The 24,230-nt window shown below is 40.6% G+C and overlaps 1 protein-coding gene across 1 annotated transcript; it reads right to left on the bottom strand.

Annotated features, from left to right (window-relative positions):
- Window positions 1-12,337: 12,337 nt before the first annotated feature.
- Window positions 12,338-13,300, bottom strand: LOC127219771 (olfactory receptor 2T29). Its single transcript, XM_051181539.1, has one exon. It carries the CDS (start codon window positions 13,298-13,300, stop codon window positions 12,338-12,340), a length of 963 nt encoding a protein of 320 aa, XP_051037496.1.
- Window positions 13,301-24,230: the final 10,930 nt, after the last annotated feature.

Below are 24,230 nucleotides of genomic sequence, written 5' to 3'. Positions count from 1 at the left end.
TCGTGGGGAGCCAAAACTTTGTCAGTAGTTAAGTTTTCTTTCTCCTAGACCTCACTGTTCTGTGCTGCAGAGTGAGCCTTAGGTAGCTCAGTTCATCTTTCTCTCTGTGCCCCACAAGACTTTGTACTCAGTCAGTTCTTGTCTTGAGAAGTCCGACCTCTGGCCTTGTAGCCCATGAAAACAGACTTGCACATTTCTGATCCACAACTGGCTCAGGTCTGAGAGCAGGGCAGGGCTCACTACTGTATTTTGGCCAGCTTAAGAGCTGCCAACTGGGAAATCCTTCAGAGAATCTCATGGGAGTCTGTCCCCAGACTTCAATTAATTGCAGACCTAGAAAACTCTGATGAAAACCTCACTGTCCAGTATTCTGTGCTGTTTGATAACATCACAGCTGTACTTCACCATCTCCATGGAGATGGGAAGGAAGCAGTTTGACAGAAAGAGACTATGAACAATTAAAGATCCTTTCATGGTCTTCTGTGGCAGTGAGTCTGTCTGACCAAGGACTCCTGGAACGAGTGAAGAAAAATAACTAAGTCATAAAGAGAGGAAATAACCCAAAACAGAGTTCTGACAGCCTGAGCTTTTCACAGGGTAGAGTGAACTCTGGAGGGGAAAATGTATACCTGCCTTTTATTCCATCTGAGTTGCAGTGTTTTCAACCTCTACCTGAGGGTCTTCCTCACTCCCTCAGTGCCTCCACTCTACTCCTAAGCCCCCTAACCCTCCTCTTCATGGTGCCCCACCCCAACTTGGGCAGATACCCCCAGCTTGACCAGGGACCACACCAGCCAGAAGACCAGAGAGGAAACAGAAACCAAGAAATAAAACACCCATCCAACAAAGACAAACTCAGAAATCAGTGCCTATATAGATAATTGGCCCAATCCCAGATACCTAGACACCAGTGTAAGAACACAATCAACAATAGCCAAGGAAACATGTCACCACCAGAGCCCAACTATCCTTCTACAGCAAGCCCTGACTATTTCAACACAGCTGACACACACACAAAAAGGACATTAAAACAAACTTTATAAAGGTAAGTCCTTATAAAGGAAGTGAATAACTCTCTTAAAGAAATCAAGAAGGCAAACAAAAAATTGGAGGAAATTAATAACTCCCTGAAGAAAGCCAAGAAAACCAAGGGGGGGGGGGAAACAAACAGTTGATTGAAATGAATAAAATTGTTCAAGATCTGAAAATGGAAATATGATAAAGAAAACACAAATGGAGGGAATTCTGGAAATGAAAAATCTAGGTACATGAACAGGAACTACAGATACAAGCATCGCCAACAGAATGCAAGAGATGGAAGAGAGAATCTTGAGCATTGAAGATATGGTAGAAGAAATAAATACATCGGTCAAAGAAAATGTTTTTTAAAAACTAAATTCCTGACACAAAACATTCAGGGAATGAAATGGTCAAACCTAAGAGTACTAGTCATAAAAGAAGGAGGAGAATCCTAGCTCAAAGACCCATAAAACATTCTCAACAAAATCATAGAAGAAAAATTTTCTAACCCAAAGGAGGCGATTTCCATAAAGGTACAAGAAACTTACCAAACATCTAATAGATTGGATAAGAAAAGAATATCCCCTTGCCACATAATGATCAAAACAAAGAAAGAATATTAGAATCTTGAAGGGGAAAAGACAAAGTAACACATAAAAGCAGACCTATTAGAATTACACCTAACTTCTCAATAGAGAGTCTAAAAGTCAGAAGAGCCTGGGAAGATGTCCTGAAAAAACCCTTATCTAAACTAAAAGGTGGTGAGAGAATACCCAAATCAATGAAATCAGAAATGAAAGGGGGGATATAACAACAGTTATTGAGGAAATCCAGAGAATCTTTAGGTCATGCTTTAAAAACCTGTACTCCACAATATTGGAAAAGCTAATAAATGGATAATTTTCTCAGTAGATACCACCTACCGAAGTGAAATCAAGATCAGATAAACAATATAAATATACCTATAACCCATAAAGAAATAGGATCAGTCATAAAAAAAAACAGGCACAGATGTTTTTAGTGTAGAGTTCTAGAAGACTTTCAAAGAATAGGCTAATGCCAAACTCTTCAAATTAGTTTACAAAATAGAAATAGAAGGAACAATGCCAAATTGATTTTATGATGCCACAGTCACCCAGATACCCAAAACACACAAAGATGCAACAAAGAAAGAGAATTACAGACCAATTTTCCTTATGAGCATATATGCAGAAGTACTCAATAAAATACCCAAAAATGGAATTAAAGAGCACATCAAAAAAAAAATTATCTTCTATGACAAAGTGGGCTTCACCCCAGAGATACAAAGATGGTTCAACATATAAAAATCAATGTCATTCACCATAAACACACACACACACACACACACACACACACACACACACACACACACACCATACCACACACCCCTTACTGATAAAAATCTTGCAGCAAGTAGGGATGCAAGGACATAGCTCAATATGATAAAGTCAATTTACAACAAGCCTATAGCCAACTTTGCACAGCCATATCTGATGGGAACGGCAAAACTCATAAGGTCAGCACAGCTTTTTGACAGAATTCAGCAAAGCTGAGCCCCATGATAGCTTCCTTGACACCTTTGGTTTTCATCTCCACCTGTTGCTTCCTTGGAAGACTTTTAATATTTGTACAGTTTAAGGATATTTGGTTTGATGGAAAATTTCTTATGGATCATTTATGTCTTCTCCCAGGAGTATTGCTTCTAAGTCTCCCCAGTAAAGTCCTGAACACCCCCCCCACACACACACATACACTTGTGTGGAGATATCCTTATCTACTTGAAGGTCTTTCTTGTGTCTCAGAGTTGTGACACACATAAAGAAGCCAGAGGTCTCTTTATGAGGCTATGAGACACTCTTGAAACATCTGCCCAAGTACTTACACAGGAACAAGGTATTCAAAACAAAGAAAACTCAAAAAGGTCAACAAGATTCAGTGGGCTAGGGGAGTCAGCCACAGTTCAGATTGCAAGCCTCTTCCCATTGTACACTCAGGCCATTATGTAGCATATACAGCAACAAAGTTAGATTAGCTGAAGTTACATCTGTCCTATATAGAGATTTATACTGATGAGCAAAGAATGATGTAGAAAGATGAAAAAAGTATTCTATAAAGATATAAAATGTAAACATTGTATTATGCTAGAATTTGAATAATAGCTACAGCAGCTTTGGTGTGAGGATATTTCTTGGGCACTCTGACCATTAAGAGTTAATAATATACTACTTGGGACATGGCAATGGCTTGAAGATTGTTTTGCCTTAGTGTCCTTATGCCCACAAAAGCTACTGGTTTGAAAACCAGGCTGTCATATGCCTTTAGATTCTTAAAAATCAGGTTATGGGGTTGATGAGTAAAAATGATTATGAAAAATCATATCAATTATGTTATTGATAAGCTTGAGGGAAAATAATTGGAAAGGAAAACTCTGTTCTGTCAGAGTTTATTAATGATGGCTAAAAGATGAACAAGAGAAAATGTTAAACATGTGTCCAAAGCCAAAAATGATATGATCTATGTTTTTGAACAACATGAATGTATCCACACTTACTAAATTTTGTATAAATAAAGAATCACCCTGGCTGCTGTCAGTCAGGCGGCAAAATTCTTTAGGACCACCATGGCCTGGCTCATTTCCTTCCCTGACCTACTCTTTACATCCCCTCCTGGGACCTGTATCTCTACAGAGGATGTTCTTCTTCTCTGTCCTTCTCTCCTAAAATGAAACTAAGAAGTGTTCTGTGTCTGATTCCTCCTGTAGCTACTTTTGCATCCACCCTGACCTCATCTGGAGCTGGACTCCAGCACATCAAATTAAATGGAGAGAAACACTGTCAATTCTTCATATTTATTCAATATAGTACTTGAAGTTTTAGCTAGAGTAATAAGACAACTGAAGGAGATTGAAATTGAAATTGAAAAAGAAGTCGAAGTATCACTATTTGCATGTGACATGATTGCTGTAATTTAAGAAAAGCGGCACTTAAGAGAAAGATGCTATGAGACAGGGTTCAAGCAGAGGCTTTCTTTAGTTTTTAATTAGGGAAAGGGATTATAAAAGGGAGGAAAGGGGAATGGGGAGACTGGCCTCTGGGGACAGGAGCAGCAGGAGAGAGCAAAAGGAGGGGGAGGGGGGAGAGAGAGGTAGAGAAAGAAAGAGAAGTGGATGGGAGGTGTGCAGGGCCCTTTTAAAAGGGAACATAGTGAATGTGCACCTGTGGTGCTCTCAGTGGCTGCAGCTGAGGGCATATCCTGTCAGAACCCCAAGGACAGGCCAGTGCAGATGCCTGAACACTAACAATGACAGTATATATAAGAGACCCCAAACTCTATCAGGGAACTCCTACAGCTGATAAACACCTTCAGTGAAGTAGCTGGATACAAGATTAATTTGAAAGTGTCAGTAGCCCTATCTGTAGCCTGAGAGTCCAGCTCTCCAAGGCCATCCCCAGGGTTCGAGGAAAAAGTCCGCAGCAAAGTGAAACTTAGCTTAAAAGTTTTCTATCTGAGGGATTACAGAATAAATTTACACTGGTGCTGTTCAAGTCATGTTCTTTATTCTTCTGCCGCCAGTTTCTAATGCCTACGGATTATATACACATACAACAGCAATTCTTTGGCAGTAGAAAGGCTACAAGACTATTTCTCAGTGTCACAAACATGCTTTTGTAGATACGATAAGAGACACAATGACTGGCTGCAGCCGTGGCTGTGAAAAATTCTGGCTTAAAAGGAAAGAGTCACAAGCAGGCAAGACTAAATCAAGGAGAAATATAGGGAGGGAGCAAAGAAATTGTGCACTAATCTATATATTTTTAAGTGTAACGAAAATTTATAAGCTAAAATTTTGTGATCAGGCAACATGTCATTATCTCCCAGCTCAGGAAGTGCAGCCTTGAAAAGGTGTCTGTGAGTAACCATGGCAACCCGTGTAAAGCAAGGGATGGGGGAACGTGCAGCTTTGATTCACATCCGCATATTCGCCAAATGTTAGCTGGCATTTAAAAACAACAACAAAAAACATCTTTCAGATCTAAAAATACATCTTCTACCCTACGTGGTTAGAACAGTGAGGGCACCTGTAACTATTTTATTCAAGGTTGAGGCCCAGCACCTCCCCGCTGCTCTGGCCATCTGCAGTGTTTATTTACTTCCCAGGGTAACAGAGAAAGCTGTCTCTCTGGAGGTGGTTAAATCTGTTAACAACCTTTTCCTCCTAATCTGAATTTAAATTCTTGCTTCAATAAACTGAGGTGAAAGTGTATACAAAGTGTTAATAGCCTTTGGGGTCAAAGCACTGTTGTTTCCGTACCTGGGCTGGTGGGGTGAACTCAGGGCAATTTTGAATCTCTGAAGGGCTTTGATACAACAAACCCAGACATGCTGTAAGTCTGTCCTTGAGTATATCTGCGAAAGTCCCGCTTGATCTATCTGCAGACACTCCTCATCTGGCCAAACTGTCCTGTTAGTAAGATGATTATAGGGAAAAGTTTTCTAAGGTTTTGTTTTGTTTTGTTTTTCTTATTTTCCCTGTAATGTGAAACAAAGACTTGACTATGAGATTTATTTTATTCACCAGAATTACACAGAGTAGGAAAAAGTCATCCTTCTATCAATGTACAGGAATAATTGTGCCTGACAAATGAGGAATACACTGCTAAGTTTGTGGGACTTAACTAGGTCCCTACGCTGTATGAGAAGGGATCATGGCACCACACAAGATGCAGTTAGAAGCAATTAGCTATTCAAAAGGCAGTATTTCTCACAGAAAATTGGGACTCAATTTACCTCAAGATCCAGCTATACCACCCTTGGGCATATACCTAAAGGATGCTCCATCCCACCACAAAGACACTTGCTTGACTATATTCATAACAGCTTTTTCATAACAGCCAGAAACTGAAAACAACCTAGATGTTTCTCAACTGAAGAATGAAAAATGACATTTATAAAATGGAGTATTACTCAGATGAAAAACAAAACAAAGCAATGACATCATGAAATTTGCAGAAAATGGGTGGAACTAGAAAAGATTATCCTGCGTAAGGTAACCCAGACCCAAGAAGACAAACATGACATGTACTCATTTATAAGTGGATATTAGCTGTTAAATAAATGATAATCACTCTAAAATCCTCAGGCCCAGAAATGCTAAGTAACAAGGTTGGCTCAAAGAAGGATGCATGGATTCCCTGGGAAGGGGAAATAAAATAGATTTTCTGGTGAAGTCAGGGTGGAGAGAGGAGCGATCAGGTATGTATGGTGTGTGTGTGTGGGGGGGTGGGGGGTGGGGGGTGGGGAGTACTTGGAGAGATGACTGGAATTGGAGAGCATGGGATATGGGGTGGCAAGTGGAAACAGTGAGGTAGAAAGTCCCTAGATTCTATGAGGGTGACCCTAGGAAAGACTCTTAGTAATGGGGGATACTGAGCCTGAACCAGTCATCTGTAACCAGGCAACTTCCAAAGATGGGATTAGGACACCAACTCAACCACAAAACCTTTGACCTACAATCTGTCCTGCCTGCATGATGAGCTCGGGCAATGGAGGCATAGAGATGCTGGAAGCAGCTGACAAGTGACTGGTCTAATGTGAAGCTCACACCACGAAAGGGGGCCCCTGCTGGACATTGCCAGGATGACCAGGAATCGGAGGCTGGATAACCCAGATAACTAGGATAAAAAAAAAATCAATTAAAGGATTCCTAAAGATATTCAGCTATACTCATAGACTGGTGCCTAGCCTAACTGTCATCAGAGATGATGACAGCAGCTGATGGGAGCAGATGCAAAGACCTGACAACCAAACAACAGGCAGACAGAGCCCAAATTGGAGATCTAAATCAGGTCCTCCACTTGGAGCTCAGCGAGAAAAGGGGGGTGAATAATTGTAGGAGCCTGACCCACAGAATCAACTAAGCGGGGCTCATTGTGGCTCACAGAGACTGAATTAGCAATCAGGGAGCCTGCGTGGACCCTCTGCATGTAATGTTATGGTTGTTAGCTTCATGTTTTGTGGAACTCGTAACAGTGAGAGTGAGGGTGTCTCTGATTCATTTCCAAGCTCTTAGGACCCCTTTCCTCTTGTGTTGCTTTGCCAGCACAAACATAAGGGTTTGTGCTTAGTCTTATTGTTACTTGCTATGCCGTGTTTGATTGATATCCCTGGGAGCCTGCTCTTTTCTGAAGGGAAACAGGAGGAGTGGATCTGGGGTGAAAAGGAGGTGGGGCAGGGAACTGGGGAGGGGTGACAACTGTGATTGTGATGTATTGTATAAGAGAATAATAAAAATAAGCATGGAATGTGAATGATAAAATGAATTATCCAACAACAAAGGTTAATATTAAGGAGGATAAAAGCTTTTATATTTTATTGCCTTCTCATGTTTATGTAGTTTTATTTATACATTACTTTCCATGCTGAACAATCTTCTCTCATCTGGTTTTGCTCTCATTTCTCCTTAGAAGAACACAGTAACACAAGAAAGTAACAAGGGAAATTGAGATTTTTTTTAACACACAAACAAAAAACTCATTAACAGAATATTCAAAATGAAACAAACAAAAACAAAAACCTCTTTTAACAAAATAGTGGAAATCAATAGTCAACTAGACAAAGCAGAAGAAAGACTATCAGCGATGGAGGACAAGGTTGAAGAAATACTTTAAGAACAAAGGACTAAAATAATGATTTCCCTGTATCAATGCCATTCCTCACAGAAATAGAACAAAACAAAAATACAAAAATTAACAGTGAAGCACAAAGGACCCCAGATAGACACAAGAGGCCTGAGCAAAAGAACAATGTCAAAGGTGTCAAGATTCCTGACTTCAAATTAGAACCAGAGAACAAAATGGCCACAGTGCAGGTACAAGCACACACACACACACACACACACACACACACACACACACACACACACACACACAGAGAGAGAGAGAGAGAGAGAGAGAGAGAGAGAGAGAGAGAGTGAGAGAGAGAGAGAGGTTGGCAAGGAATTGGAGGCCCAAATGTAAACCCATACTGCTGTGGCCACTTGATTTATGAAAGATGCAAAACACACCATGGAGAAAAGATGGCCTTATCCATGGCTGGTGCTGAGAACACTGGAGAGCCACATGTAGAGGAATGAAATTGGATTTATCTTTTGCTCTACACAAAAACCTACTTCCAATGGATCCAAAGTCTGAATGGGACCTGAGATTCTAGAACAGTTAGAGAAGGAAGCAGAGAAAACACTCCTAAACAGGCAAAGGCTAATGCCTGTGACTAGGATTCCTGTTGGCCAGGAAATGATGCCTACAGCCATCAGGTGAAATCCTGACAGACTGCAGGAGGTTCTTCATGGCAAACGAAATGATGGACTAAAGAGACAGCAGGATGGGGGAAGTCTTTGGTATGTGTTCATCTGCCTGGAGATTAATATGTAGACCACACCAAGAATTTAAAAAGCTAAAACTGGAAATCAAACAACCCAATTAATAAATGGCCTAATTAAATGAACACAGAGTTCTCAAAAGATAAAATCAAATGTCCAATGAATGTAAAAAATATTGTACCTCACTAACTACCAGAAAGTATGCAAATTAACACAACAATGAGATTCCATTGTTGTGGAGTGACATTCATCAGAAAAAGATTGCTAGGACATAGGTTTAAGCCAATAGAAAGTCTTTGGAACCTAGTGTAGCACTAAAGCTTTTTCAGGGTGAGCTTTTAAGTATAAAAACCGTGTTCTGGGTTGACATAACTTCAGTTAATAACAGTTAGTTAGAAAAAAAGAACATTCCGACTGTTTTAGGTATTTACTCCTGACTTTTGATCTGTCTGTAATGATTATCCTCTTTAAGTTCTTTTCTGTGTCTTAATAATTTTTTATTTCTTATATTTAGTTATAAATAGTTATAAAACTATTTCACATACACACATATTAACTTCAGTTATTACATTTATGGTAATATATATTTTTTCATATTTCCTATTGTTCTTTTGGAATTAAAAAATGACATAAGTGTTTGGTATTTTTATTTTGTAATGACAAATCTAGATTTACTTTAATTTCTTTTGCTTTGGTCTTCTAAAGAAAATTTGAGTTTAGAGGTATATACCCCACTTCAATTTTGGAATTTAACTTGCATTTGAGAAGACACTTCCTGAACCTGGCTAAAGTTTGGGGACTTGTCTTTGGCCTGTAACCTCCATGTGAGAGTGTCTCAGCAAGGCCTGATGTAAGACTACCCCTGCCTAGCTAACCACTAGCTTGGAATATTATTGGCCCTTTCTCTTCATATCACCTTACCTCATCATAAGATTCCCACCCCTACCCCACCCTACATAAGTCCATGCTTGATACAATAAAATGAGATCCCATTGAAATTCTAGTTAGCATAGCTCAAACCCTATAAAGCATAGATACACATATAGGATGAAAAGAAGCATATTCATAAAGAGCATGTACTTCTTTATTTCAAAGGTACAGCAATTTAGATGGCATGGTATCCATGCAATATTTTCAAACAGCTCATAACTTTGTTCTTATTATGGCTCAAAAAAATCTCATCATGTATGTAGACCCCATTTTCTGTATTATTCATTGCTCTGTTCCTGGACATGTAGGTTGGTCCCATAATATAGTCATTGGGAGAAGCACTGTGGTAAACACCGACGTACACATATCTCTGTGGTATGCTGACTTAGAGGCTTGCAAGTAACTAGTGAGAAGTGGTCACTTGGAAGCTCTATTTTAATTCTGTTCTTGTTTGTGTGTGTGCAATATGTGTGATTGCATATGTATGGGTAACCAGATATATGTGGCTACAGGTGTGCATGTGGCTGCCAGAAGTTAACAGCAGCTATCTTTCTTAGTTAGCTTTTGGCAAAGTCCCCTGCTGAGATGAAATTGGAACAATGACTGATCTGGCTTCTTTGCTGAGTGGAGGCTCTGGTCTATCTTAAACAGCTCAAAAGTGCAGGGCAAGCTCTATCAGCATAGCAAGACCTAGGCAGGGAACCCGGAGAAGCCAAAACAGTTGTTGTCTTTTAGATATCCAAATTAAAATCCATTAGAATTTCTTGATGGTTTCACACTAGCCTCCATCTACTGGACTCTTTTGCCCTCCATAGCTAAACAGGAGAGTGATAAACTCAGGATGGATTGGCTGTAGAAATTGATGGTATTTTTTAGGAGAAATGTTAGAAATAATATAAGAAAGGAACAGCTGTGGCTGATTCAGGGCAGAAGCTGAGATGGACTTACTCTGCAAAAATGAGGTTTACTATGAGAAAAAGCCTTGAGACAATGACTGATTCTGGAGGTGGAGAGTGGTACAAAGGCATAGTACATCTTTTAAAAACAGCATTTCCCTATTTGATTGTGATATAAATGATTTAGCTATGTACACAATAATCTATGGAATTTCAGATGCTCATGAATTTGGCTGCTCCTTTCCATTTTTGACGCCAATAGCATTTGATACATAGGGATAGGACTGTTCTGTTAGGAAATAGGTAAAAATCATACCATGATATTGTCTGATTTCTTCTACAGTGTGGATTTACATTTATTTCCCCAAACTGCAGTGTGGAGTAATGCCAACACAAGAAAACAAATCAAAATAAAACCCACAAAAGTTTAGAAATGGAAGAACAATCTTTCTTAAAATTAGAAGTAGCCACTCTGTATGAAATTACAGCTATGAGACCCGACAGCCAAAAGAAAGCAGAGTTATGAGAAATTAAATTATTTCAAATATTCTAAACATCAAATAAAATAATTCCTAGAGCACAAATAACTAAAGGGCAGAGAGGAAATACACAGGTAGCCTGGTTGAAACGTGGTCCTAGTTCTCCTTTATTAAGAAACCCATTTCCCCCATTTGCTAATTTTACTTTCTTTGCTTTATTCTTGATACTTTAACTCCAGGTATAACATTCCTGTAATGTATCACATGTAAATGCTGTGACAGATATAGAGAGTGGAACAAATCAGTCTCAGATCAGAATGGCTGCACCAGCCACCTCTCTCCTAAAGACTGGTTGTCTAGATCCTAGGAATGAGCTTCCTTATCATAGGTCATAAAATAGCACTTGGCCTCTTCATGCACTGAATGTGACACTTGGTCAACAGGGACACCACACTGAAGTTCCCAGAGAACAATGCCATATATAAGTTAAAGATTAACAAAAGACAAACAAACAAAAAACCCAGAAAAAAAACTCTAGACAACAAACAACAAACACATTCCGCAAGACTGGCCAACTGATTAGAACTCTTTAGAGGTCTTATGGAGCATTAGAACTTTAAGATACAAAGTCAAATGACACCCAACTATCTATAGTGCCCTTAGGGGTCATTTATTGCTAGCTTTGGTTCCTGAGCCAGCATCCCTATCCCTGGCAGGCAAAACCTTTTGGAATATATTGGCTTATCACAATGCTAACTTTTCCCAAGCTAAAAGTTTTCCAGGTCACCAGACAGCATCTGAGAACCAAGGCAAGGATTTTCCCACTTTGCTACAACCTGAACCCCTGATGTCTCCACAGTGTAGATGAAAAAAAAAATGCCTGGAGTTATGACTTATGACTTGTTTGTGTTTTTTAATTTCCTTGAAACTTTGGAAATGTTGTTCAGGGGAACCTGAACAACACTCACAATAAGCTCAAGAATAAGCTATGTCTCATTCCTTTGAAGTAAGAGCTGTGTTTTATTTCGAGGGATATATGAGTACATTTACACACAAATATAGCTACACTGATCATTTGAAACCCCTGTGGCAGAGTTATGAGAAAGTTATGAGAAAAAATATGATCCATATTTTTAACCATTGTTTTTACTATATCATAATACAGGAGCTGAAGGGCTAAAACTGTATCTTGCTCTTTTATCCAATTTCTAATATATGTAAATTATCAAAAAACACAAAGAATTAATCCAATATGTCATTTATCTTGAGTCACCTCTACTTAATGTTGCTAAGCACTTCTCTTCCAACTCACTCTTTTATCAGTTGAACATCTCATGAGCATTCATTTCTCAATATGACATACTATTTGAATGATAAGACTATAGTTGCACAAAATTAAACAGTCACTATTGACTTCATAAAATGCACCATTGACAGGATACAAATAAAGATTTTGAATGTACAAGAAGTTTGTCAATGAAATTTTTAGCATAGAGAACTAATTCTTCAAAAGGGATAACCACCCAGTGAAACCTGATGTCTGAGGAATGATAGAAGCACAACAGCTGGAAGGACAGGTGTGCAGGCAAAGAAAACTTATTCGTCCCAATTTCTTACTTTTTTGTTTCTTGAAAGAGGGATTTCGCACCCAACAATTTCTTCAGGGCCTCTGTGACATTCTTATTCCTGAGACTGTAGATTAGTGGGTTCAACAGAGGAGTGAGTATCGTGTAAAACACAGACACCACCATGTCCTTCTCAGGGGTGTGGAAGGAGGTAGGGAGCATGTAGGTGTAGATAGCAGCACCATAGAAGAGGGTGACCACGGTCATGTGGGAGGAGCAGGTGGCAAGGGCCTTCTTCCTGCCCTCTGCAGAGTTCATCCTGTGAACTGTGAGGAGGATGGATGAATAGGAGCTTGAGATGATTGTCACAGGGATGAGAAGCATGAGCACACAGCACAGGTACATGAGGGTCTCATAGAGCCAGGTGTCTGAGCAGGAGAGCTTTGTCACAGCAGGGACTTCACAGAAGAAGTGGTGGATCTCCCTGGATCCACAGAATGGAAAGGTCATGGTGACAGGAGTGAGCATGAAGCCATCCAAGGATCCCAGGAACCAACAGACAGACATCAGGAGGAGACACACCCTATGGTTCATGAGGACAGGATACCGGAGTGGATGGCAGATGGCCACATAGCGGTCATAAGACATGGCAGCCAAAAGGAAAAATTCTGAACCTACTAGTGTCAGGTATAGGAAATTCTGCATCTCACAGGCAGCAGCTGAGATCTTGTGGCTCCCCAGGACCTGGTCCATGAGCATCCTAGGCACAGTGACAGAAATGTGTATCATGTCCACGAGGGACAGCTGGCTGATGAAGAAGTACATGGGTGTGTGGAGGTGGCTGTCAGAGTGTATCAGAAGGATCAGGAGGGCATTGCCAGACAAGGCCATCAGGAAAACCACAAATATGACCACAGCAAGCAGATCAGGGTGTTTGGACTGACTGAAGAATCCCACCAGAGTGAAATCTGACTGTCTAGTGTAGTTGTTCATCCTGGTCATGATGTACATAGGTGTCTCTTAGGCAATCTGGAATGGTTTGTGGTTAATGACTGCATAATGATATGTGCACAAACCTAGTGTGCTGAGAAAATTTCCTGGACCTGTAGAATGATAATCTATATTAGTCAGTTAAAAAAAATCAAGAAGCCACATCTGTGGTTAAAGTCGTCACAACTCTGAGTAGAGCTCCCATAGTTCATGGTCATGATCTTTTATGATGACTAGCAGTGACCCCCACTAATAAGTTCTGGAAATCTTCATGATTATCGACCAAAATAAACAAGAAACAACAAAAGACAAATGTACATAGGCAAAAGATAGACACATTTTTAAGAATGTTAATGAGCAAAGTTATTCATAAGAACCATTGTATAGTTGCTTGTAATATTAATACATTATGAGATCCACTTTCCTTTCATATTCATTGGAGAATGTGGCTTCTAAAAAAACAATATGGAAGGAGATCCTAACTGAATAATGCATGCAGGCCATTTAAAGTTGAATTTAAAGTTTCTTACATAATTTTGTTTTGATAGATAATGCTCTTTAAATATACATTCATATAAGCATAGTTATATGAAAATATAGATACAACAATACAGAGGACTTGCTTGCTCATCTAATGCTAGTTAGACTGAAATGATGGGAAGACTCACCCTTCTCTGGTCTCTACTTCTATAAGTTCATCTCTTTACAGGGTCCACCATCCAATCTAAGCCTTAGCTTAGAAATCCTTGAAGGACCATGTTCTGCTAAGCTATGATGAAGCAGAGAACATGGCCAGGTCCATGATGCTGTCATATGAATATCAGACAAATCTGAGACCTATGGGAGGAGGACAGAGATACAGACAAATAGACTGAGAGGTAGGAAGACCTATTTCCATTTTAAAGGGCTTATTTGTGAAAAGAAATCTATCTGTTCTAAACTTAAGCTCTCGAGAAGTCACCTTAAGGTACCTGCTGACCCAGGGTATAATTGTGGACACAGTGAACAAGGACTAGGGAGGCAACCACAGTCTATGAGAATCCCTGCACGGAGCTGGCTAGGTGAGTGCTGGTCAAGAGGCAGATGAGGAATGGGAGGTGTGCTGGGAAGGCAGTGCACTCTGTTTAGTGCACCCAGAGAGCAGCGAGATAAGGAAAGTGGTGTCTACACAAGGCACAGGACCAGCAGCTAGCCACTCTTACCCATGCTGTACTGTTAGTTTCATGTGAACAGCTTGGTGCATTGTTAAAGCTGAGTGTTTCTAACAGTGAAGGCAGAGAAATGACAAAGCATCGTCCTAGCCAGGAGCATCCCTGAACCACCCTGTGCTTCTGTAGGAGACACCACCTTTCTTTCCTGTACAGTGGAGAAGCTCAGGGTCTCAGGGCATCTGACTAACACCACACAATAATGCACAGCATGAGTGCTTAGCCTATGAGTAGGTACTGAGTCAGTACCTGTCTGGATTCTATGGGAAACACCATTTCCCATTGTTTGTGTTTAGATCACCCACAGTCTCCTTCATATGATGAGATATGAGTAAGATTAGGAAAATTATTCTGGAATTATTGTAACACTCAAATATTGTTCACAATGGAAGGTAAATAAACCACAAAAGAGACAATTTTGGAAAACCAATGGATTGTAATATGAACACTAATAATACATAAGGAAGGGTCGGTGTGTTGGCAGATGCCTACTACAATCCTAGTACTTTTGAGACTGGGGCAGGGGGATCAGCAATGAAATCAAGGCAAGTATAGTGTGTGTGTGTGTGTGTGTGTGTGTGTGTGTGTGTGTGTGTGTGTGTTTGTGTGTGTGTGTATAAAACACATTGCTTCATCCATAACTTAGATAAAAATCTCAGTAAGGAAATACTAAAAGGAAGCTTTAGGAGATGCTGGGTGTGGTAGTGCACACCTTTTATTCCAGCATTGGGGAGGCAGGGGCAATTAGATTCTCAGTTTAATGCCTGCCTGATCTACAGGGCAAGTACAGAAGTACAGGACAGCCAGGGTTGCACAGAGGAACCCTGTCCCAAAACACCAAAAAAGAGAGAGGATTTGGCAATTTTTTTTCTTCCACATAAAAATAGGCAATAAATGATGGCACACTCTCTGAAGAATGAACGGACTGTCTCGTGTCCACCCTGTGCTGTGCCTGGTCTCCTGTCAGATCACTTACCGTCAGATGCAGCTGCAGCCTGGGTCATATGGGACAAGGGACAGCAACTCTTTAAGTGCACAAGGAACAGAAGGAAAGTGGCGTCATCTCTGGCTGGACCCTGCTCATTCCTGGATAAAGATTTTATTAATAACTCCCCTGTGGGACTTTGAAGAAGAATGTAGCTAAGTGGGCCTGGGATGGTTATGGAAACCTCTGACACAGCCTCATTTACCTTCAGTTTTGCTAAAGTGGAAAGTCACAGCCAGTATAAACAATGGACTGGAATATCACCATCATATGTTGTGGATTATGTGTTTAACTAGACAAAGAAGCGTTGCATTTGCTTATACTGCATTTGTTTAACTGTGTAAAGATGTGTTGCATTTGCGTTAATTAAATAAAATTAATCTGGTCACAGACAGGCAGTGTTAGAAACTAGTTGACAGGAAGTAGCAGTGAGGAGCTTAACCTGGGTTTTTCAGTTGGGGTGGTGTGGAAGGAGAGAGGTTCCAGGGGCACCAACTGAAAGATAAAGTTAGCCAATTTGCTACTCTAACTCTCTGAGCTCACAACCCTGTTCACCCTAGCCTTTGAATCTCAAGATTATTAGAACGATAGAGATTTAGTTAAGGCTGTTTTTAGCAGTAGCAACAGAGCCATTGTCTGGGGGAACAGAATTCCACCCCCATCCCTGCCAGGCTACAGCCTTAATAGCCCAGGTGCTGGTGGTTTAAAGCACGGCCTCATAAATAATAATCAGGTCTAACATGAGTCAGTTATTGTATTTCCAGACTCTTGCACACTATACAGAATTCTATTCCTGCCTCACTCCCCCACCCCGTGTGTGTGTGTGTGTGTGTGTGTGTGTGTGTGTGTGTGTGTGTATGCGTGTTCATATAAACTTTCAGTAGTTTTGTTACACTTTATCTTTCACAGGCATGGGTTCCAAACCTTGGGTTTAAAGTCACCTTACAAGCATGTTGCAGACTGATCCTGAGGCCCCATCCTTAATGTGTCATCTTGCCTCTCACCGTCACTTCATCCCTGCGTTCTGCTATCAGTCAGAAGCCAACTCATTAGAAGCGCATTCAGTTAAAATTTTTACTTCGTTTTAAATAATGACCGGAAGATTATAGAATGACCTACAAGTACAAATGGCTTAGATGAGCTTAGATGAAAATGTGAATATTTATATTGCCACCAGCCAGACAAAAGTCCCACTTTAGAAAGTCACACCTCCACTGAAACTGCAGACCTCTGTGAAGTGTACACTGTGTGGATGATGATGGTGTAAAACAGGGGACAAGATAGACCCAACTCCACACTCTTGATCCTGCAGACAAATTGCTCTGAACTTTTTCTGAATGCTAAAGGTTTCTGATTGTGTTCACCTGTCGTGGCAGTGTTCCCAGTCCATCCTCTGCCCACTAAGTGTCTCCTGCTCATTAGACCACCCTCCTGAGCTCAGCCCTCTCAGGCTCCCAGGGATCTAGGTTGTATATGGGGCAGTGTCTTTGATTCCTTCACACTTGGCTTGAGTACAGGCCCAGCGTGGACTTTGGCAGGGAGGGAAAGAAATGGTTCTGTTCCTGTTGCTGCTGGTCTGGAGCATTTGCACCAACTGCAGGTGACAGAGGCTCTGTGGGACTCCAGGCTGTGTCCAGCACCTAAGACAGCTGACTTGGCACTGTTATGACATTGGATATCTTGGGTGCTGCATGGTGTCAAGGCAGGGCCACCAGCAGATACAGAGAATCAAGCATCTAATGCACAGCAAGGGGCACATGCAACTGCCACAATGACAGCATTCCACCCCAATGTCTCCTGCCTGTCTTACAGATTGTCACTCCTGTGTGATGGAGATGTCATTCTGTACATATGCTTCTCTTATTGGTCAATGAATAAAGTCCTGTTGTCAGTTAGGAAAGCAAGATAGGAGGGACTAGGAGACTAGAAGGAGAGAAGAAGGAGGGAGGAGATTCAACATGGAGGACAGAGAGAGCAGAACTCTGGACCCTCTCTCCAGTAAGATAAGACCGTGTGGAAATACTTAGATTAATAGAAATGGGTTAATATTTAAGACAGAGCTAGCCAATAAGAAACACTAGTAACAGGCCAACAGCTTTGTATCTAATACTCTGTGTGTTATTTGGGGCTAATGTGGCTGTGGGAAAACCTGCTCATAAGAAAATGGTGCTACTAAGAACTTCCACTTAAAATTTAACAAAAGCTTAAAAAGGGGTTTTAGAAACAAAAGAACAAAAACGAACAAGGCTTGTTAATAACAATTTTTTCTCGGTTGGGCTCTGTTTTGCTAGAAACAAGCAGAGACTTGCACGGTTCCTTTAAGGGAGATTTCCTGACTCAACATAGCAGCAAAAACCCACAAGGCTTTTTAAAGAGCTCTGCTAACAATTTAATGGTGTGTACGAGAGCTGGCCATGACACTGACCACATCTCCAAGCCGGCAGCATGCTCCTAGATGGAAGCATAAACCAAGACAGAGAGCACAGCTCTCAAGTTCTGGTGGTAAGCATCCCCCGCCATCTTTGATAGACTGTGGCAAACACAGCTATGGCTTTCATTCAACAAACATTGTTTAACAGATAAAAGACTCATGGCCAGAAAAAGATAAAGATTTACAGTGAAGAAAGATTCAGATTAAGAAAAACCTCTAAAGGTTTACAGTGTGTTTTTAAAATATACATAGGCTTGGGAGAGAAAAAGAAACAGGATAAAATGGCTGAGAGAGAGAGAGAGAGAGAGAGAAAGAGAGAAAGAGAGAGAGAGAGAGAGAGAGAGAGAGAGAGAGAGAGAGAGAGAGAAAATAGCTGTGGCATTGATGGCACATGCCTTTAATTCCAACACTACGGAGGCAGAGGCAAGTGGATCTCTGTGATTTCAAAGTAAACCTGGTGTACGGAGTGAATTTCAGGGCAGCCGAAGTTATACAGAGAAACCCTGTCTCAATAAATAAATAAAAAAAGTAAAAGAAATAGAGTAATAAAAAAAGCCATGTAAAAATAAAAAAATACACAGAGTCTGGATACTGTATGCTATTGTGTTGTCTTTGAATTGCTCATTTGCTAAGGAAGGAACAACAACTAAAATACAGCTATAAATGCTGCTGAATTAATTCAATTTATATATTTTAAAATTGCTTTGACTTCAAAATTTAAGTTCAAGGACAGGTTACTGGGGAAAAGGATTTCTATTTTTGTTTCCACAGAAAAGGAAAAAACTATGGATTCCTTCCAGACTAACATGGTTTGATCAAGCAAGACCCCCTGAAGCCAGGATTTCTGCATCTTCTTAGGATCCCTATGACAGCGCCCCCTACCAGCAGAGAGCAGTTTGGAAAGAAAGACACCCAAATTCCCAATTATTGTTTATAGATGTTTGTTTTCATTTAAATGGGGTTGGTTATAAATAGCTAATGATCACAACCAATCTCTTTTTAAAAGTAAAAAAGTGATTATGGTATGGAAGTGAACACTTTGTTTTGGAATAGATTTTCATTTGTTGATACAATTTAAGGTCAATTTTGTGATAAGTATATTTCTCCTCTTGTTTAGGAATTGTGTTTATATAGCTCATTTAGAAATGTAATGTATAATTTAGTACAGATTATAGATAGTTACCCGTGATGGTCAAAACATAGAGTTACGTTAGTTAGGTTTTCTAGATATATAGAGGCATATTTGAGATGGATAAATATTCTTCAAACCTTTCAAAGACCTACAGAATATGACATTTAAAATGGTTTAGGGTTTTTCTTGATAGTGAGACATAACTGCTCCTGGCAACACCACCTGCGTCAGAAAGGAAGATGGACATTGAAGAAGCTCATTAAAGAGTTCGATTTCAATATGGCAAGACTAACCAATTGGGCAACATACTGCTTTTGTCTGGAATGTTCGACTTCATGCTGTATAAAGTAGATATGCAGGACCCACAGAAAGGTTACTGCTGAAACAAGATGGGCAGTGCTACAGGTTCTTCATGGAAGAGTCTGCCAGACATTCTGCCGAACACAGAGAAAAGTGACTGACAAACTGCCAATACAGGTGGACAGTTTAAAGTTTCCTGCTTTGCTGAGGAGTCTGCCAGACACACTATGGCCTATATGCTGAAGATGGAACATTACAGAAGAACTTCGGGTGACTGACCAGGTAGTGAGTTGTCTCTGTCATTTCTAGAGTTTATATATTATCCTTCTGTAGTCTTTGATAGAGCTGAAGACAGATAGTTGTGGTTATAGTTTTCCTTAGTTAGGGTTAAAGATAAGTTACATATAGGACTTTAGACTCACAAAGATAGGATAGATGATGGAATATTTTCTTTAAATCTTGCTAAATGTTAATGGACTAAATATTGGTAACTGTGGTTCTTTTTGTTGTTGTTGTTGTTTTTTAATTTATTATTTTGCATGTCGATCCCAGTTCCCTCTTCCTCCCTCCCTCTCTTCATCTCTCCCTCCCTCCCTACCTCCTTACCTCCCTTTTACCCTCTCTGCCCTCTCACATGCACCCTAACCACCCTCCCCTCCCATCCCCCACCCCAATTCCATATGTAGGGGAATGCCATCCAGTTGGGGTCATGTAGATCTGACAGGTCATGTGAAGTAGGGACTAGGGCTTCTCTCCTGTCTCTAGATTAAGGCAGTTATCCCTCCATGAGGGAAATGTTCGCAAGGACCTTTGGTGCACCAGGGATACATCCTGGCTCCACTGTCTGAGGTCCCTTAGAGTGCTCAGTCCTTCTGGCTGAGACCCATATTCAGGGGGTCCTGAGTCAGTCCCATGCTGGCTGTGGTTCTTGTATGATAACTATTTTGTTATATATTTTGCTATGTTAAGGTTAAAACCCTTCTTTTTATTTTAGACAGAAAAGAGGAGATGATGGGAGATGTCATTCTGTAAATATGTTTCTTACATTGGTTAATGAATAAAGCACTGTTGGCCAATAGGAAAGCAAGATAGGCAGGACTAGGAGACAAAGAGGAGAGAGGAAAAAATAGGGAGGAGTTTCAAGATGTAGGACCAACAGGGTAGTATGCTGGGCTCTCTCTCGGGTAAGATAACACCATGTGGAAATACTTAGATTAATAGAAATGGGTTAATATTTCAGACAGAGCTAGCCAATAAGAAATACTAGTAACTGGCCAACAGCTTATATCTAATACAGCGTCTCTATTTGTTATTTGGGGCTGGTGCAGCACTGGGACCAGTCTGGCAGAAAACTGCTTGTAACACCTGTGTGACCAATGTCCTTCATGAACTTCTCCAGCTATAAATGTAAGGGCTTTGTAGAGTCCTGGAAACTGCTTCATGAGGATCTTTGTTGGGTAAGCGGAATAAAAATAAAAACAATCAAAGCCTATGTAATTAACAAGTCATGAATCCATGACACAAAGTGATGTGTCATAGAAATGCAATAAAATAGTTGATGGAAATGAGGGAAGCTGATGTACAGTAAGGTATGGTCTGCCCACAGACAAACAGAACTGACTGTTGCTCTTTGTCAAGTAGTGGGAAACGTGGTGTTACTTTCTGCACATCCCATCCGTTCCTTTTGCAGAGAATTTGCTAGGAGTCTTTCTTCCTTCACATTCAGTGTTGTAAGGATTTTCAGGGGTTCAGTGAGGCTCACAAGTCTCTCATAGCAGTTTATAGTTTTAGCAGCAGTTAGTGAGGACAAAGAATGGCAGCCTCCACTTCTGATTCCTTCAAGTGTTCCTCCCCATCACTACTGACTCCAGTCACTGGCTCTCACCAAATAAGAAATCAGCTTTATTTGTGTATTTTTTTCAGAGAAACAAATATTACAAGGAAGTAGTTATGAAGACATTTTTAGTAAAAAGAGGCTTTCCATATGATAGGACAATCTAAATTAAGATGGCTAAATGTTCCCAGAGTCAAACATTAAAGAGAAGGTTGAAAATCCTCAGTAGGTCACAGAAGGTCTGAGTACCTTATGTAAAGAATGCAAAGATGAGAGGAAAGATCATTAAGTGGATCAACAACTAACTTCTCCATGGAGTCCTCAACTAATGCCTGTTGAAAACAGGAGCAAACACCCATACATAAACACTGAGTCGAACTAGAACCCAGAAGCAGATGGAGAGGACAAGACCATGCAGTAGCAGTACATAGAGACAGCTTACCTGAACAAGGAGGAGCTAAGGGCCACTAGACTGATAGCTGGGAAGCCAACAGGGGACTGACTCGGACCCCCCTGAATATGGGTCTCAGCCAGAAGGTCTGAGCAGTCTAAGAGACCTCAGACAGTGGAGCCAGGATGTATCCCTGGTGCACAAAAGGACTTTGCAAACATATCCCCCATGGAGGGATAACTGCCTTATTCTAGAGATAGGAGAGAAGCCCTAGTCCCTACTTCACAGGACCTGTCAGATCTACATGACCCCAACTGGATGGCATTCCCCTACATATGGTATTGTGGTGGGGGGTTGGGAGGGGAGGGTGTTTAGAGTGCATGGGAGAGGGTAGAGAGGGCAAAAAGGAGGGAAGGAGGGAGGGAGGGCTGGAGGGGAGGGAGGGAGGGAGAGGGAACTGGGATCGACATGTAAAATAATAAATTAAAAAAAAAAAAAAAAACGCTTTGACTCCAAAATTTAAGTTGAAGAACAAGTTACTGGGGAAAAGTATTTCTATTTTTGTTTCCACAGAAAATGAAAAGATGTGGATTCCTTCCAGACTAATGTGGTTTGATCACACCAGACCGCCTGAAACAGAGTACAAGCTGATCCTACATTCCAAACAGCTGGACAAAACAGCCCTACAGACTACAGCTAGGATATCTGAATCTTCTTTGAATCCCCCAAGACAGTGCCCCTTACCAGCAGGAAGTAGTTTGGAAAGAACGACGCCCAAATTCCCAAATATTGTGTATAAATGTTTGTTTTCATTTAATTGGACTTTGTTATATAAAATTAAATAAAAAAATAAAAAAAAAATAACTGGAAAAAAAAGATCATTAAGTGGTGTTATTCAAAATTTTAAAGTCAAATTCAATAAAACATTTATTTAAATCATTAGAACCCTCAAAAGTTATTGATCTGCTCTTGAAAACATCTACAAGAGCTGACTTAGTGCACTAAAAGATGTTCCCCTTCCCAAAATATTATACAAAATTCTAAAATACCAGACCAGACTGGAACAACTGATTTCTGGGTGTTGATGAACCCACTTGGAGCCAACTCCTATGTGGACAGAGGGATTAAACGGGCAGTACTTTTTATACTGGTCTGTCAAGGTCGCTAGGTCCCATGTGCCTGTAGCACCTCTATCAAAAGGTCTCACAGTTCTAGTGAGTCACCTGTCCTCTTGATCAAGAGGCCATGGAGGCTACACAGAGTGAATGCTAATCAGTGTACATTCTACAATGAAGAGAGTCAATACCAAGAGACAAGCTCCCAATGCTTCCAAAGGAGGTTGTGGTCAGAAAGGCACTCACCCATCACCCAAATCTTCACACAATTGGTAAAAGAGGGTAAAGGACTCAGGGGCTCCTTCCTAGTCTAAATGATCTTGGAGGAACAGACTCTTAAGCCTTGACAGAAAATAGGTTTGTTTTGTCTATAAGTATGCTTTTAAAATACTTAACAGGTATTGTAACCTTGCATTGGGAATAAGACAGGGCAGAGAGAAAGTTTTGAACTGCTAGTGTCGCATGGAGGGACAAATGGCTGATGAAAAAGTACATGGGTGTGCGTTGGCAGGTGTCAGAGTGTACAGAAGGATCAGGGGGCATTCCCAGACAAGCCCATCAGAAAAACCACAAACTAGGCCACAGGAAGCAGGGCAAGGTGTTTGGACTGACTGAGGAATCCCACCAGGGTGAAATCTGACTGTCCAGTGTAGTTGTTCATCCAGATGATGATGTCCATGTGTGCCTCTTGGGCAAACAAGAATGCTTTGGGGTTAGAGTCATGTGTCCCTAGGAATGAATACTCAGTGATGTGTGCATCAACCTGACTATGCTAACAGAGGAAGGTCCCTGGGGTTGGAGATCTGAGGTTTATAATTTCCCTGCATTTAAGAATATTTCAAAACAGAATTCATTTTAGCACTTTGAACCATCATAACTCCTAGTGAAACTGACACATTTCAGAGTCCTGAGGTATCCAGATAACTTACAGTGCCCTTTATCCAGAAGGACCACAGTCTGTAGGATCACTAGAAAATCCTACATTATCAAAAACCAGCCCTCCTAAAGGGAAGTCAACATAATTTTGAGATTTATTTCAACCTGAGCTGTGAACCAAGTCTGAATCTCTATGGGCTAAAGATACAACTTTGACTTTTAAAATCTCAGCAATTTTGATAATATATGAAGATAGCCTAGAAAGAGAATTGAATATAATGTGACAAAACTAATCTGAGACAAGTGCAATCCCTGCGTCCAAAGGATTACAAGTGGCCTCATCTCACAAGTGAGTCCCAGTGACCAGGAAGACCATGGAAGAGGACCCCACTTACTGGCCAGACCCAGCCATGGGGCCAGCTATCCCTCAGGCATCCACTCCTCTGTGCATTCTACTAAAAGGAGGAGAAGAATCTCACTTTGTATTTGGCCAAAATTTAGTGAAATAATGGATAGTTTTAGAAAACTGACAGGTTCAAACAGACCACTGCACACACATTAGAGCACTCATGAGCATGAACTTTTTTCAAGAATTGCAAATATTGTCACTGGTTTGTGAAATGTGTAACTGGTTCTCAGTTTAGGAATCTGTTTACACATTCATGAGTTTTGTTTTGTT

The sequence above is a fragment of the Phodopus roborovskii genome, unplaced genomic scaffold, assembly GCF_943737965.1.
Source record: "Phodopus roborovskii unplaced genomic scaffold, PHOROB, whole genome shotgun sequence".
NCBI lineage: Eukaryota > Metazoa > Chordata > Mammalia > Rodentia > Cricetidae > Phodopus > Phodopus roborovskii.
Note: the sequence above shows the minus strand (reverse complement) of the source record. Positions and strands in the feature narration are given on the sequence as shown.